At 44.5% G+C, this 16,270-nt stretch overlaps 3 protein-coding genes across 3 annotated transcripts in view; 2 read left to right on the top strand and 1 right to left on the bottom strand.

Annotated features, from left to right (window-relative positions):
* The window catches only part of LOC100562976 (zinc finger protein 658B), a 488,523-nt gene that overhangs the window by 210,793 nt on the left and 261,460 nt on the right, over positions 1–16,270 (top strand). The window lies entirely within an intron of this gene.
* The window catches only part of LOC134296954 (zinc finger protein 24-like), a 133,035-nt gene that overhangs the window by 72,339 nt on the left and 44,426 nt on the right, over positions 1–16,270 (bottom strand). The gene's annotated exons all lie outside the window — the stretch shown is intronic.
* LOC134292352 (HLA class II histocompatibility antigen, DP alpha 1 chain-like) lies at positions 6,040–8,006 on the top strand (the record flags this gene model as incomplete). Its single annotated transcript, XM_062974315.1, is given in 3 exon segments — positions 6,040–6,361; positions 7,300–7,453; positions 7,724–8,006. Coding segments are annotated over 3 exon segments (480 nt in total), but the record flags the coding sequence as incomplete, so codon positions are not given.

Below are 16,270 nucleotides of genomic sequence, written 5' to 3'. Positions count from 1 at the left end.
CCCATTCTGTATCTTTGATTTCCATTTTTTCTGCCGAAATGAAGTATCTTGCATTTGTCCCTGTTGAACTTCATTTTGTTAGTTTTGGCCCATCTCTCTAGTCTGTCAAGATCGTTTTGAATTCTGCTCCTGTCTTCTGGAGTGTTAGCTATCCCTCCCAGTTTGGTGTCATCTGCAAACTTGATGATCGTGCCTTCTAACCCTTCGTCTAAGTCGTTAATAAAGATGTTGAACAGAACCGGGCCCAGGACGGAGCCCTGCGGCACTCCACTTGTCACTTCTTTCCATGATGAAGACGACGCATTGGTGAGCACCCTTTGGGTTCGTTCGCTTAGCCAATTACAGATCCACCTAACCGTAGTTTTGTCTAGCCCACATTTTACTAGTTTGTTTGCCAGAAGGTCGTGGGGGACTTTGTCGAAGGCCTTACTGAAATCCAGGTACGCTACATCCACAGCATTCCCTGTATCGACCCAACTCGTAACTCTATCGAAAAAAGAGATCAGATTAGTCTGGCATGACTTGTTTTTGGTAAATCCGTGTTGACTATTAGCAATGACCGCATTTGTTTCTAAGTGCTCGCAGACCACTTCCTTAATGATCTTTTCCAGAATTTTGCCTGGTATTGATGTGAGGCTGACCGGACGGTAATTGTTTGGGTCGTTCTTTTTTCCCTTCTTGAAGATAGGGACCACATTCGCCCTCCTCCAGTCTGCTGGGACTTCTCCCGTTCTCCAAGAACTCTCGAAGATAATTGCCAGTGGTTCTGAAATAACTTCCGCTAGTTCCTTCAGTACTCTTGGGTGTAGCTGATCTGGCCCTGGGGACTTGAATTCGTTTAGAGAGGCCAAGTGTTCCTGGACAACTTGTTTCCCTATTTGGGGTTGGATTTCCCCCAATCCTTCGTCCATTCCGTGTTGCTGAGGTTGAAGATGGCTTTCTTTTTCTGAGAAGACCGAGGCAAAGAAGGCATTAAGTAGTTCTGCCTTTTCCCTGTCCCCTGTCGCCATCACCCCATCTTCTCCTTGCAATGGCCCTATAGCCTCCTTTTTCTTCCTCAGCGCTTTAACACACTTCGCCACCGGGGGCCCCAATATTAATAATTACTCCCTCTAATAATAAGAGCTGGAAGCAACCTCCGGTCCCCCAACATAGGAGCAGCAATGTGGGGCCCACAACCCCTTGCAGGGCAGGCTAAGAAAAGCCTTTCCGCTTTGATTCAAGCCATTGCCTTTTATCTTATTTGTTTATCTGAGGCTGTAGTCCTCACCAAGGGCTTCCATAGGCAGATGGGTGGATTGGCAGGGAAAGCCCCTCCTCCGCCCATTGGCCTCCCTGCCTTCCTTTCTCCCCTCCTTTCCTCTTCCTTGTTAGACTGACACATCACAAGGACACACTGCTTTTTCTCAGTACACGGCAAGTCCCTGAGACCGATTCTTGATCCGCATGTTCTCCCGCAGTGAGGACATCGGTTTCCAGGTGGAAGGCGGTCCCGGTCAGGGTTGGCTTGACGCTCCTTCCTCTTGGAACGTTTCTCCCTTGAGCCCTCCATGCATGCCTCTTCAAACTCCACAGCACTGCTGGTCACAGCTGACCTGCAGTTAGACAGCTTAAGGGCCAGGGCTTCCCAGTTCTCAGTGTCTATGCCACAGTTTTTAAGGTTGGCTTTAAGCCCATCTTTAAATCTCTTTTCCTGTCCACCAACATTACGTTTTCCATTCTTGAGTTGGGAGTAGAGTAACTGCTTTGGGAGACGGTGATCGGGCATTCGGACAACGTGGCCAGTCCAGCGGAGTTGATGGCGTAGGAGCATCGCTTCAATGTTGGTGGTCTTTGCTTCTTCTTATTTATTTATTTATTTATTTACAGCCTTTATATTCTGCCCTTCTTTCTCACCCCGAAGGGGACTCAGGGCGGATCACATTACACATATAGACAAACATTCAATGCCTTCTAACATAGAACAAAGACAAACAAACATAGGCTCCGATCGGCCTCGAACTCATGACCTCCTGGTCAGAGTGATTCATTGCAGTTAATTGTAGCTGGCTTGCTCTCCTGCCTGCGCCACAGCCCCGGGCCCTTCTAGCACGTTGGCCTTTGTCCGCCTGCTTTCCCAAGAGATTTGCAGGATTTTTCTGAGGCAACGCTGATGGAAACGCTCCAGGAGTTGAGTGTGACGTCTGTAGTCAGTCCACGTTTCGCAGGCGTAGAGCAGGGTTGGGAGGGGAATGGCTTTATCAACAAGCCCCTTGGTCTCCCTACAGATGTCCTGATCCTCGGACACTCTCTGCTTCATTCAGAGAAATGCTGCACTCGCGGAGCTCAGGTGGTGTATTTCAGTGTCGATGTTGACTTTTGTGGAGAGCTGACTGCCAAGGGAGCAGAAATGGTCAACATTTTCTAATGTTTTTCTGTAACCCTTCTTTCAAATCCACAACAGAAATGGATACCCAATGCATGGCCATGCCTCCTGCTGCGTTCAGTTCCACGGGAGACTGTGCGTGTACTCTCCCTCTTCTCTTACACTGCTTTTCCTCTGCAAATGCTTCTCTGCCGTGGTGTTCAGGGCAAAATGTGGAGATGCTGCAGTTTATCCACTAAGCATTTCATGCAGGTAGAAGGACCCTCAGGTGGCACAGCGGATTAAACTGCTGAGCTGCTGAACTTGGTGACCAAAAGATTAGCAGGTCAAACCTGGGGAGCAGGCTGAGCTCCCACCATTAGCTCCAGCTTCTGCCAGTTCAAAAATATGCAAATGTGAGTAGATCAATAGGTATGATTTTGATTTAGGCGATCCCTTATTGTCTGAGGATAATGGTCTTCCAGGTGTAGTGTTCTGGCAGTGAGTACATAGGTGACTGTGGAGCTCCAGTCTTGACCACTAGGTACTGCTCCACGAGGAGGTAACAGCGTTCCATGCAGTCATGCCAGCGGCCACATGACCTTGGAGGCGTCTATGGACAATGCCGGTTCTTCAGCTTAGAAATGGAGATGAGCATCAACCCCCAGAGTCAGACACGACTAGACTTAACATCAAGGGGAAACCTTTACCTTTTTACAAGGTTAATAAATGTCAAAAGCTGATTTTTGCAAATTTATTTATTATCTACCTTTGTCCCCCTCCGTTTTCACCCCGAAGGGGATTCAGGGCGGCCTTACAACAGGCAGCGATTTGATGCCAACACATTAAAATCCAAAAAAGTAAACAAATACAATTAAAATCCATACAATTAAACATCCATTATTAAAACATCAATTAAAATCACGCAAATCCAAATCATAGTCCCAGGCTTGTCCATTTGTCAATCAATGAGTAGTCCCACAGCCACGTCTTGGGTTTTTTCCCAAAAGGACAGCAGGAAGGGGACTAACCTGATTTCACTGGGGAGGGAGTTCCACAGATGGGGAGCCACTACTGAGAAGGCCCTGCCTCTCGTCCCCACCAGTTGCGCTTGCGAGGGAGGTGGGACCCAGAGCAGGGCCTCCCCAGAAGATCTTAATCTCCACAATGGATCATAAAGGGACAGGTAAGCTGGGCCAGAATGGTTTAGGGCCTTATAGGCTAAAGGCTGCACTTTGAACTCGGCAGCAGACTGGCAGCCTGGTGCAACAGGGGTGTGGTGTGCTCCCTCTAACCCACACCAGTTAGAAACCTGGCTAACCTGAAGCTTCTGAACAGTCTTCAAAGGCAGCCCCAGATAGAGTGTGTTGCAGTAGTCTATTTGAGATGTAACAAAACTGTGGACCACTGTGGCCAAGCCTGACTTCCCAAGGTACGGACACAACTGACGCATAGGCTCATGCCAAGAAGTTTGCTCTTGTTTAATAGAGACCCATTAGAACAATTTGAAAAATGGTGGAAGGTAATTCAAAATTTTGGAGAAGTAGCAGGGTTCAAAATAAATAGAGAAAAAACTAAAATACTAACTAAGAACATGACACACAAAAGAAAAGAGAAATTACAAAGGGCTATAGGTATAGAAGTCGTAAAAAGAATTAGATACTTAGGGTTAGAAATAACTGCAAGTAACGCCCAATTATATAAAAATACAGTAGAGTCTCACTTATCCAACACTCGCTTATCCAACATTCTGCATTATCCAACGCATTTTTGTAGTCAATGTTTTCAATACATCGTGATATTTTGGTGCTAAAATTGTAAATACAGTAATTATTACATAGCATTACTGAGAATTGAACTACCTTTTCTGTCAAATTTGTTGTATAACATGATGTTTTGGTGCTTCATTTGTAAAATCATAACCTAATTTGATGTTTCATAGGCTTTTCCTTAATGCCTCCTTATTATCCAACATATTCGCTTATCCAACATTCTGCCGGCCCGTTTATGTTGGATAAGTGAGACTCTACTGTAATTACGAGAGGAAGTGGAGGGAGATAAAAGAAAAAATGAATAAATGGAGATTTCTTCAGCTTTCACTTCTAGGGAAGATTGCAATAGTGAAAATGAAGATATTACCTGAGGTAAATTTTCTATTTCAAAATTTACCAATCTTAAGAACAAAAAAAATCATAGTAGAATGGCACAAGGACATCCAGAAATTTATATGGGAAGGAAAGAAAGCTAGAATAGGGTTCAAATACTTAAAAGATGACATCAAGAGAGGAGGGATGGGCTTACCTGACCTCCAGCTATACTACAACGCGGCCGGATTAAGGATTGGACCACCCTCTCCAAAAAGAAAACACTAGCCTTAGAGGGACAGGACTTAAGGAAGGGGTGGCATAGCTACCTGTGTAGAGAGAAATCTAGAAAAGAAAGAAACTTTAGAAACCATTTCTTAAGAGCAGCTCTCATAGGGATCTGGGAGAAATATAATAAAAGATTTCACCAAAAGATACCTATGTGGTATTCGCCCCTCGAAGCGGAACAATTGAGAGAAATGCCAAGGGAAAAATGGTTGACCTACAGACAACTACTGAGAGTGGAAAATCTCGAGGTTAGTCTTAAACCATACGAAGAGATCAAAAAAATGGACCCCTCACTGACTTGGCTAAATTACTGGCAAATTAGGGAAAGTTTCAAAGAAGACAGGAAAACAGGCTTTGAACTGAATGTGACATGCTGGGATAGAATAATAAAAATAGAAGCAAAAACCATAAAAATATTTTATCAATTATTGTTGACATGGGACACAGAAGAAATTCAGGTAAAAACAGTCATGAGAAAATGGGCAAGGGAAATAGGGCATACGATTATGTTAACAGATTGGGAAAAGACATGGAAAAAGAATCAAAAGCTCATATATGCAATAGAACTTAGAGAATTGGTACAAGGTCTTTTATAGATGGTACCTTACCCCAGAAAGGCTTGCGAAATTCGGCAGGGGGAAAGGAGACGGGAAATGTTGGAAATGCCAGAAGCATAATGGAGATTTCATGCATATGTGGTGGGGATGTAGAAAAATAAGAAAGTTTTGGCGGGATATAAAAAGAGAAATGGAGAAAATATTGCAAATTCAGTTCACTATAAAGCCAGAATATTTTCTATTGGGTATGGTGGACTTTCAAATGGACCCAAATACAGAAAGACTCTTTATATATATGGTTACTGCGGCCAGGATTTGTGTTGCTAAAATATGGAAACTACAAGAAATACCCACAACAGAAAAATGGCTGCTGAAATTAATTGACATCAAAAACATGGATTTGTTAACGCAAAAAATATCATTGAGCATTTCGCCAAGGCAACGGACAGATTGGAACAAACTGAGACAATATTTGCTAAGAAGTAGCATAGAAATTTTGTGATTCTTGATAATAGGAATTCTTAGACTTCAGGTTTACACGAAGCTTTGCCGAACAAGATTAATATGATGTTCTACATAGCAATGCAGAGAAGCTGGAAGTGGATACAGGGGTATGTGTTTGTGCTAGTTTTTGGTGTTGTGTTTTTTGTTTTTTTTTTTGTTTTTGGTTTTTTTTCTTTCTCTGCTTTTGTTTTGTCTTTCTTCGATTTTGTCTTTTCTCTGTAGCTATTTTTATGTACAAGCAAAACCACAAATAAAATAATTAAAAAAGAAGAAGTTTGCTCTTGCTTGTCTCCCTTTCCCAGCTGCCCCCTCGGCCAAGGTGTTCCCCGAAGACCCTGTGGAGCTGGGAGAGCCCAACGTCCTCATCTGCTTCGTGGACCAGCTCTTCCCTCCGGTGCTGAACGTGACCTGGCTGAAGAACGGGCAGGCGGTCTCGGAGGGGGTGAAGAAGACGGGCTTCCTCCCAAATGAAGACAACACCTTCTCCAAGTTCTCCTACCTGACTTTTGTTCCAGAAGACGGAGATTTCTACACCTGCCGGGTGGAGCACTGAGGGCTTGAAGGGCCCCTGACCACGGTCTGGGGTAAGCAGCAGATGTTGCTGTGCCTGGTCTGGTTGCAGAGTGAGGGAGATGCTTGACCCAACTTCCCTCTCCTTTCAGTTTTAGGAGGTTTTGCTTAAGGTTTAGGAAATTCCATTTTGGTTGTTATTTTCAGGGCAAGAAAGGGAAAACGTTGTGGGGTGAACACAGCCCTGACTTCTAATTCTGCAAGACCCAATGGGTCTTGAACCCATTTGAAGGCCATTTTGATAACAAATATGGTGACACACTTCCTCCCACTCATCTCTGAACTCCAACTTGCCTTTCTAAAGGTTTGGTTGTTGTGTGGCTTCATGTCCTTTCTGACTTACGGTAACCCTATCATGGGGTTTTCTGGGGCTGAGACTCTGTCACTCTCAAAGACCATCCCTTGGGGTTCTGTGACCAAGAAGGAAAATGAACCCTGGTCTTGGGAGCCTGACACTCAAGCCACGGCAGCACGTCCTAGGATCAAAGAGTTGGAAGAGACCACAAGGGCCATATGGTCCAACCCCCCAGTTCAGGGCCACACATTGATAGTTAATGCATCAAAATGCAGAACAAAACTAGGATCATCAAATGTCCTACAAACCTATGCCTATCTGCTGGAATTTTGGGTGACTGTAAACCCCCAACGTGTTACTTGCATCTGGACTGGGAAAACGATATGCACTAAGATCATGGAGGTATACTGTATACTAAAAATAATCCCTGTTGCCCTGAGCTGGCAGCCCAAGTCTGATGAAACCCAGATCTTGTGGCACCATGAAGACCCAAATGTTTTGCTTAATGTGGCTTGATATATGGACATTTTGTGATTGCATATAACTAGCATAGATGTGTTGAATAAGAGATGTGCTGTGGGTTCAGGGATTGAGTGGGAAGGGGCGGTGGCACTTCTGGGATCTTTCCTCAACCCACCTTCTTCTGTCCCACCCCAGAGTCCAAGGGACCCCCTTCCCTCCCGGAGACATCAGAGAACGTGCTCTTCGGCCTGGGCCTGGTCATCGGCCTCCTGGGCATCATCGTGGGCACCATCCTCTTCTTCAAGGCCATGAGGATGACAGACCACAACAGCAGAGGTAGTGGCGGCCTGTGAGTCCAGTCTGTTTCCCATCAGCAGCTCGACTGACCTGAGAAGCAATGGCGTAGCAAAGGGACACCCCCCCCCCCCCAGTGGAAACAACTTTGCCCTGGAGGGAGAGGGTGGGGCAAGGAGGCTTCCCTAGGGACGGGGATTGGAGACTTGGGGTCAATCCTGAGTCACACCAGGATCCCATCTGCTCCAGGGATGATGCACTGAATCTATGCTCCAAATGTGCATTGTATCCTGCTCAGCCTTCCCAACCTTTCTTCTTTCCTCAGGTGAGAAAGAGGGACCTCCTTTTCCTGCAACTGCCTCCACAACAATGTCTCCTGATTAGTCGCTTTCACTATGACATCCAAGGCCAGCTTCCCTGCTGCCATCAGCCACAAGAGCCCCCCATTTGCTCTGTCCTGTCTCCCCCATAGAACCCCACTGGAGACCCAAACCAAAGAGACTGGATGCAACCAACTCAGAGCTCCACCAAGATCTATCCACCTGGCCACCAGCAACTGGTGTATTCCAGCATCAGCCACAGAAGTATCTATGTGATGGTTGAGATTGGTTGCTGCTCTTATGTGCCTTGTTTTTGAGTTTGCTTTGCCTCTTGGTCAAGGTTTCCTCAGAGGAGATTTGCCCTGGCCTTCTTCTGAGGCTGAGAGAGTGTGACTTGCCCAGGGTCACCTACTGCGCTCCCACGGCCAAGTGGGTCCAGATCCTGGCCTCCAGAGCCCTCGTCCGGCACTCCAGGGCCCATTACCATCTCCTTTCAAGCCTTTCCCAGTTCTGCATCTCCCTGAGGGAACTCTCTCCCCTAATTCAACCAGAAGGAGAAGGAGGCACCCAGCTTATTTCCTGAAGCTAGAATTGCAGAGACCCTAAAATCTCTAGAGACCTTGCCTTCTATTGCTCTTCCAGATTGATTTTGCAAAACACTAATCTTGCCTATCATACATGTGTTTTAAAATCAAGAGCTTTAACAGCATACTTATCATTTACAGTTTTATTGAATGGATCTGCATTCACAACCAATTATTTTATATAAACACTCAAAGTAATTAAACTGAATTAAACTGCACATTGTATAAATGCACTATATATCCAACTAGACCAGGGGTCCCCAAACTTTTTAAACAGGGGGCCAGTCCACGATCCTTCGGACCGTTGGAGGGCTGGACTATAGTTGGCCACCAAGCAATATAATAATAATAATAATAATAATAATAATAATAATAATAATAATAATAATACATCACACGGTCCTAGACACTTGGGAAGTGTTCGACTTGTGATTTTGTGATACGAAATCCAGCATATCTATCTTGTTTCCTGTGTCATACAATAAACTAATAATAATAATAATAAAATTAACAATAATAATAATAATAATAAAAAAGAGGGTTGGAAGAGAGTCTTTGGGCCATTTAGTCCAACCCCCTTCTGCTTTTGTGCACTGAAAGCACAAGCAAAGCACCCCTGACAGATGGCCACCCAGCCTCAATGTTAATAATAATCATAATAATAAATACATCACACAGTCCTAGACACTTGGGAACGGTTTGACTTGTGCTTTTGTGATACGAAATCCAGCATATCTATCTTGTTTGCTGTGTCATACAATAAACTAATAATAATAATAATAATAATAATAATAATAACAATAATAATAATGGTTGTAAGAGAAGAAGAGGCCCCTTGGGTCATTTAGTCCAACCCCCTTCTGCCCTTGTGCCATGGGGGCCGGATAAATAGCTTCGATGGGCCGCATCCGGCCCCCGGACCTTAGTTTGGGGACCCCTGAACTAGACTGTATCTATTTTTTTTTAAAAAAAGTATTGCTTTTACTGTGCACAACCCTGAGACCTTTGAGTTAAAAGGTGGTGAATAAATAAATACATTGTTAGATTTGGGAGTTCCCTGCCTGTTTACTTATTTATGCTGCGACACAAACTCAAACCGTGAGGAAATGTGGTTCCTGCCAAACACAAGAATCCACAAGTGTCCACGGAAGAGGGAACAGGCGCAGGTCAGCCGTGACCCATAGACTGGTCTCAGGGACTTCCACTTCTTGCAGAGGCTGGCATTCATTTCTGAGCTAAACCACATGATGCAGAGGATTATTTTGAGACCTTTTTGCAGAACATGCTCAACCGCAAGGAACACACATTCTCCTGGGTTTTGTGTGGGTTCTGTTTGAAAGCGTCACAGAAGAAGAGGAGCAATGGTAGGAGACGCCTCTCCTCCAGCACAGAAGGGGCAGCATCCCCGAGGAAGCTGGGGAGGGGGCCCATGGGGGGAGGAGATACATGTCTGCCTAGAGTGAAAGTCAAGTCCTGTGTTCGTCTTCAAGTCTGTTTGTCTTGATTATTACTGCTTACAGTAACACTTTGTATATAGTTTTACCAAACTCTCTGATGTCTCTTGGTTCTGCGTTCCACTGACTCCATCCAACTACTGTTGCGCTGCGATTACTCTGACAGTTGGTTATGGGCCCAGCATGCTTCCGCTGCGCTGCGATTACTCTGACAATACACTCTATCCACCCACCCCTCTCCCAAGATGGCACTCACATCCACAGAACACTGTGACTCCTGCCAATAGGCATGTAGCGGGGGGGGGGGGGGGGCTTGAGGGGCTTCACCCCCCCCCCGAAATTCTCAGGGTGTTCTGCGAGAAGGCCTTATATTTATTATTTAAACTGTTATGTTTATTCATATCATGATCTGATCACCATGCTCAATATATCTCATTTGCATGGGGGTATTGGCATAATGATACAAAAGGTTTGCTAGAGCAAATCCTCTCTCACTCAGACTCAGCCCCCCCTCCCCCAAACCAAAATCCTGGCTATGGGCCTGCCTGCCAACAACGGATCTGAACAAAACTTGGCACCTAAATCCAACACAACCAACAGAAAATACTAGAAGGGTTTGGAGGAAATGGGAGGAAAATAATCATGTATGTTGGGAGTTGTAGTTCACCCACAATCAAAGAGCATGGGGATTCCCACCAACAATGGATCTGGAGTAAACCTGACACACAGACCCATCGTAGCCAACTTCAAATACCGATGGGTTTTGGGAGGAATGGACAGAGGATGATGGGAGGTATAGTCCAGCCACATCTGGAGACTTGTGTGAATTCCACCGATGATGGATCTGGTCCAAACTTGAGTGATATGTGAATACATATCGATCCGTATCTATATCTATGTACACACATATTGATAAATAGATAGATAGATAGATAGATAGATGGATGTACACATAGATACAAGAGTAGGCTTCTCAGTGGCTGCTCTCAGGTGGGGGAGGCTTTTCCCCCTCCGACTATAAACAGGGAAATAATAATAATAATAATAATAATAATAATAATAATAATAATAATAAAACTTTATTTATACCCCGCCACCATCTCCCCAACGGGGACTCGGGGCGGCTTACATGGGGCCATGCCCAGAACAGTACAATATAGCAAAATATAAAACAACATATCACAATACAATTAAACAATACAATAAATAATCATATACAATGCAACACTATATATATATATATATATATATATATATATATATATACACACACACACACACACACACACACACACATACACACACACACACACACACACACACACACACATATATATATATAAAACAGGGCGGGCCGCATGAGACACTTAATTAAAACTTGGGGTGAGAAAAGGAAAGAATACAATCACGGAGACCAGGGACATAAGATAAAAACAATCTAGAGGGTAGATGATGGGGGAGTAACAAAAGAAGTGTGTAATAGTTACTCTCCGAAAGCACATCGGAAAAGCCAGGTTTTTAAATCTTTCCTGAAGGCTAAAAGAGTGGGGGCTTGCCTAATTTCGATGGGCAGTGAGTTCCATAAACGAGGGGCCACAGCAGAAAAGGCCCTCTCCCTTGTTCCCACCAGGCGGGTCTGGGATACAGGCAGTGGCGACAGGAGGGCCTCCCCTGATGATCGAAGAGATCGGGCAGGTTTATGGTAGGAGATACGGTCACGAAGGTAGGTGGGTCCCAAACCGTTTAGGGCTTTATAAATGATGGTCTGCACCTTGAATTGGGATCGGAAAGTGAACGGCAGCCAGTGGAGCTCCTTAAACAGGGGAGTAGATCTCTCCCTGTAACTCGCCCCCGTTATTAATCTGGCAGCTGAGTGTTGGACCAGTTGTAATTTCCGAGCCATCTTCAAGGGAAGCCCCACGTAGAGCGCATTACAGTAGTCCAGTCTAGAGGTAACTAGGGCATGGACCACCGTGGTCCAATCAGACTTCACGAGGTACAGTTGGCGCACAAGTTTGAGTTGTGCGAAAGCCCTCCCGGCCACCGCCGACACCTGCGCCTCAAGCGTCAGCGCTGAATCCAGGAGGACCCCCAAACTGCGGACCTGTGATTTCAGGGGGAGTGCAACCCCGTCCAGCACAGGTTGCCACCCAATACCCCGATCCGACGAGCGACTGACCAGGAGGGCCTCTGTCTTGTCAGGATTGATCCTCAGCTTGTTCCTCCTCATCCAGTCCGCCACAGCGGCCAGGCACTGGTTCAGCATCCGAGGGGCTTCCTTGGATTCAGATGGGAACGAGTAGTGGATTTGTGTGTCATCTGCGTAGAGATGGCAACGCCCTCCAAAACTCCGGATGACCTCTCCCAGCGGTTTCATGTAGATGTTAAATAGCATGGGGGATAGGATAGACCCTTGCGGGACCCCACAGGTCAATGGCCAGGGGTCCGAGCAGGTATCCCCCAGCTTCACCATCTGGGAACGGCCCTCCAGGAAGGACTGGAGCCACTGCAGAACCGTGCCACCGAGCCCCATCCCAGAGAGCCTCCCCAGAAGGATACCATGGTCGATGGTATCGAAAGCCGCTGAGATGTCCAAGAGAACCAGCAGGGTCACACTCCCCCTGTCCAGCTCCCTGCGGAGGTCATCCACCAAGGCGACCAAAGCCGTCTCAGTACTGTGCCCAGGCCTGAAACCAGACTGTGAGCGGTCCAGAAAATCAGTGTCATTGAGAAACTCCTGGAGCTGCATGGCAACCACCCGCTCCAGAACCTTGCCCAAAAATGGGAGGTTGGAAATTGGTCTGTAGCTGCTACATACAGAAGGGTCTAAGGAGGTCTTTTTTAATAGCGGTTTTACCACCGCCTGCTTAAAGCAGGATGGAACTGACCCCTGGACCAAGAACTTTTCATGAAACTTTTGCATATCAGGGACTTCATTAGGAAGGAAGAAATGAAGGAAGGGCAAGGAAAGGGAAGGGAGGCGTTATTCGTGGCCTAGGATAAAATATTGGGGGCTGTTTGGGAGGAGGCGCGCAGGGGATGAGGAAGATTGTGATATTTATTTAGATACCACAATGTTTCTCTGGAAGGCTTTTTCTTGGAGGGTAAAAAACAGGCCCCTAATTTATTCCCGAGCCCTCCTTTCCGTTGGGCCTCTGCTTCTGGAGCCTCAAACCCACCTGGCTTCACCCGGCCTTCCACTGAGCTCTCATTCAGTCCCAATCCACACTCTCCCCCATGATTCCTTCCTTCAGCAGATGCGAGATGTTCCATAGCTTTTCTTGGAAAGAAGAACAAAGAGACTTTGAAACAAGAGTCAAAAATGGAAATAACAACTAAAGTAAAATATTTGGAAATCCAGAAGACAAACAGAAACTGAATCATTTAAGAACAACTATGAAAAGGTGTGGGAAGAGATACAAAAAGACCCACAACGGTGGAAGAATATTAGACCCATCTCTGTTGGTGAGAATTTCAACAATCAAAATGAATGTAATTTCAAAAATGTTATATTTATTTCAGACAATACCAATTTTGTCAGAAGAAGCACTCTTTGAAGTCTGGAATAAAGAACCGACAAAATTCATTTGGAACCATTAAAACCCAGAATAAACATTAAAAATGTATAAAATGCAAAAGTTTGAGGAGGAATGGCATTACCACATAGGAGACTATTCTGTAATTCAGCAGTTTGGACGTGGCCAAAAGAGGATCTTTCTAAAATATGAAAGACTACTTACAATGGAAGGGACTGATCTAACATATGCATGTCTGGTTTATGATACAATGAAATCAGACTCCAGTTTTAAGAAACACCAGATAGGAATTCATTGATGAGAGTATGGAATAAATACAAAGGAATTTTTTTTACAATAAAATACCTGCATTGACAAAACCACAACTAAGAACACCTAGGAGAAAATATCTGCCTTATAAACAACTATGAGAAAAAGGAACTCTGCAGAAATTAAAAGCACGACAAGAGCAACCAAAAGACTACTACTTCTACTAGGCAGAGAGCCTTCTCGATTGTAGCCCCTCATTTATGGAATGCCTTGCCAGTTGAAACTCGAACCATCCGAGACCTACTTGCCTTTCGGAAAGCCTGCAAAACCTTTATCTTCTGACAAGATTTCAATGGGTGAAAAACTCGGGGCTATGTCTGTTTTTATTGTTTTTATTGTTATTTTAAAGCTAATTGTATTGTTTTAATCTATTTTTGTAAACTGCTCCGAGCCAAACTGGAAGTAGCGGTATACAAGTCTAATAAATAAATAAATAAATCTCAACAATGATGTGGTTCCATTACAATCGACTCTAAGGCAGCAGCTCTTGAATATTTTCTTTAAAAAGCCCTGAAAATCCCTAACCTTGATGACCCTTACTCAGAATTGTTTTTCCATGAAAGTGTGGACAGGACATGTTCTGCCTGACATTTGCTCTTTGCTCACAACGTAAGGTCATGCAAAAGCAATAATGATTTGGCTTGCTGGATAACGCATACGTGGGATGAGCTATGAACGTGTCACCTGAGGAGAGTGCCTACGTGGACACTCCACCTGATGTGATGAGTTATTTAAGTTACAAGGCAACTACGCTTGTCCAAAAGGATGATCATAGTCAGCAAATTCCATTGTCAGTGAGCCTTCTGCGCATGCTTGTGCACAATCCTATACATTGGGAAGCCACTGCAGGCAATGGGTGTCCCTGCGTTTTATGGGCATCAGCTAACATTGTCACCTGCTCTTGGCCAAAAGTAAACGATCTTTTTTTTTTTTTTAACAATAATCTTTTTTGAAAGTTTTCAAAATTCCATCAATTTGTCTAAAGGGAGAAAAAGTGTGGATAAATTGGGATAAGCAAGGAAGGGAAGGGATGGGGGTAGGGAAATGGGATAACCCTATGGGATGGATCTAGATATAGAGAAGTATATAATAATAATAATAATAATAATAATAATAATAATAATAATAATAATAATAATAAAACTTTATTTATACCCCGCCACCATCTCCCCAATGGGGACTCGGGGCAGCTTACAGTTGGAGGATATTGGACGAACGGATTTTAAACACGTTTTATGTTTTATATTTTATACTGTATTTAATTGGTTGTATTTTTTATATGTTGTTGTTTTTAATGATGTATCGGCATCGAATTGTTGCCAATTGTACGCCGCCCTGAGTCCCTCCGGGTGAGAAGGGCGGGATAGAAATATTTGAAATAAAATAAATAAATAAATAAATAAATAAATAAATACATGGGGCCATGCCCAGAACAATACAATATAACAAAATATAAAAACAACACATCATAACACAATTAAATAATACAATAGATAATAATATACATTACAGCACAAAATCAGAAAAGCAATAAAAACCAGGGCAGACCACTTGAACACTAAGTTAAAACTCGGAGTGAGAAAGAAATAAGAATAAAAAGCATGGGGAACAGTATATGACAGTTACTCTCCAAAAGCACAATGGAAGAATCATGTTTTTAAGTCTTTCTTAAAGGCTGCTAATGTGGGGGCTTGCCCAATCTCAATGGGCAGTGAATTCCACAGTTGGGGGGCCACAGCAGAGAAGGCCCTCTCCCTTGTTCCCACAAGGCGGGCCTGAGATATAGGCAGAGGCAACAGGAGAGCCTCCCCTGATGATCGAAGAGATCGGGCAGGTTTATGGTAGGAGATACGGTCACGAAGGTAGGTGGGTCCCAAACCGTTTAGGGCTTTATAGGTGATGGTCTGCACCTTGAATTGGGACCGGAAAATAAACGGCAGCCAGTGGAGCTCCTTGAACAAGGGAGTGGATCTCTCCCTGTAACTCGCCCCCATTATTAATCTGGCAGCCGAGCGTTGGACCAATTGTAGTTTCCGGGCCGTCTTCAAGGGAAGCCCCACGTAGAACGCATTACAGTAGTCCAGTCTAGAGGTAACTAGGGCATCCATATTTTTAATATCCAATCATTTTTCCAACCACATTGTTATTGTGGGACTTCAAGGGTTCTTCCCATTTTTTGCTATCACTAATCTTGCTGCTGTCACAGCATATGTAAAAAATTTTTTTTATCTTATTCTCTTTTTCTTTTGAAAAACCTATTTTCCCCTTATTTTGCATTCCATATAGGTCTAACAAATAATATTCTGGCTTGCATTCCAAACCTATTGTTAAATTTTTCTTACATTCTAAATGAATGTAATATTTTTACAATCTCACCATCGGTGGAAGTATGACCCTGTTCGTTCATTGCAACGCCAACATGTATTGTCTCTAAACGATCTTGAAGGCAACTTCGGCTGTCAGTCTGCTTCCTTCACCCGCCTCCAAGCAAAATTCCGCAGCAATAATCGAGCGAAACTTGTATTGGAATAAAGCCCGATTTCTGTCACTCGCTGTTGAGGTAAAGGCGGGAAGAACGAATAACCCTCACCCGGCTCGGGCCTCGGCGCTCCCAACGGTCACTCAGTCCGTCACGTGACCCGCAGGCGGGAAGGCGAGGGCGGGTCTGC

Source organism: Anolis carolinensis, chromosome 2 (genome assembly GCF_035594765.1).
Source record: "Anolis carolinensis isolate JA03-04 chromosome 2, rAnoCar3.1.pri, whole genome shotgun sequence".
Taxonomy (NCBI): Eukaryota; Metazoa; Chordata; class Lepidosauria; order Squamata; family Dactyloidae; genus Anolis; species Anolis carolinensis.
This window is presented reverse-complemented; position numbering and strand designations above follow the sequence as displayed.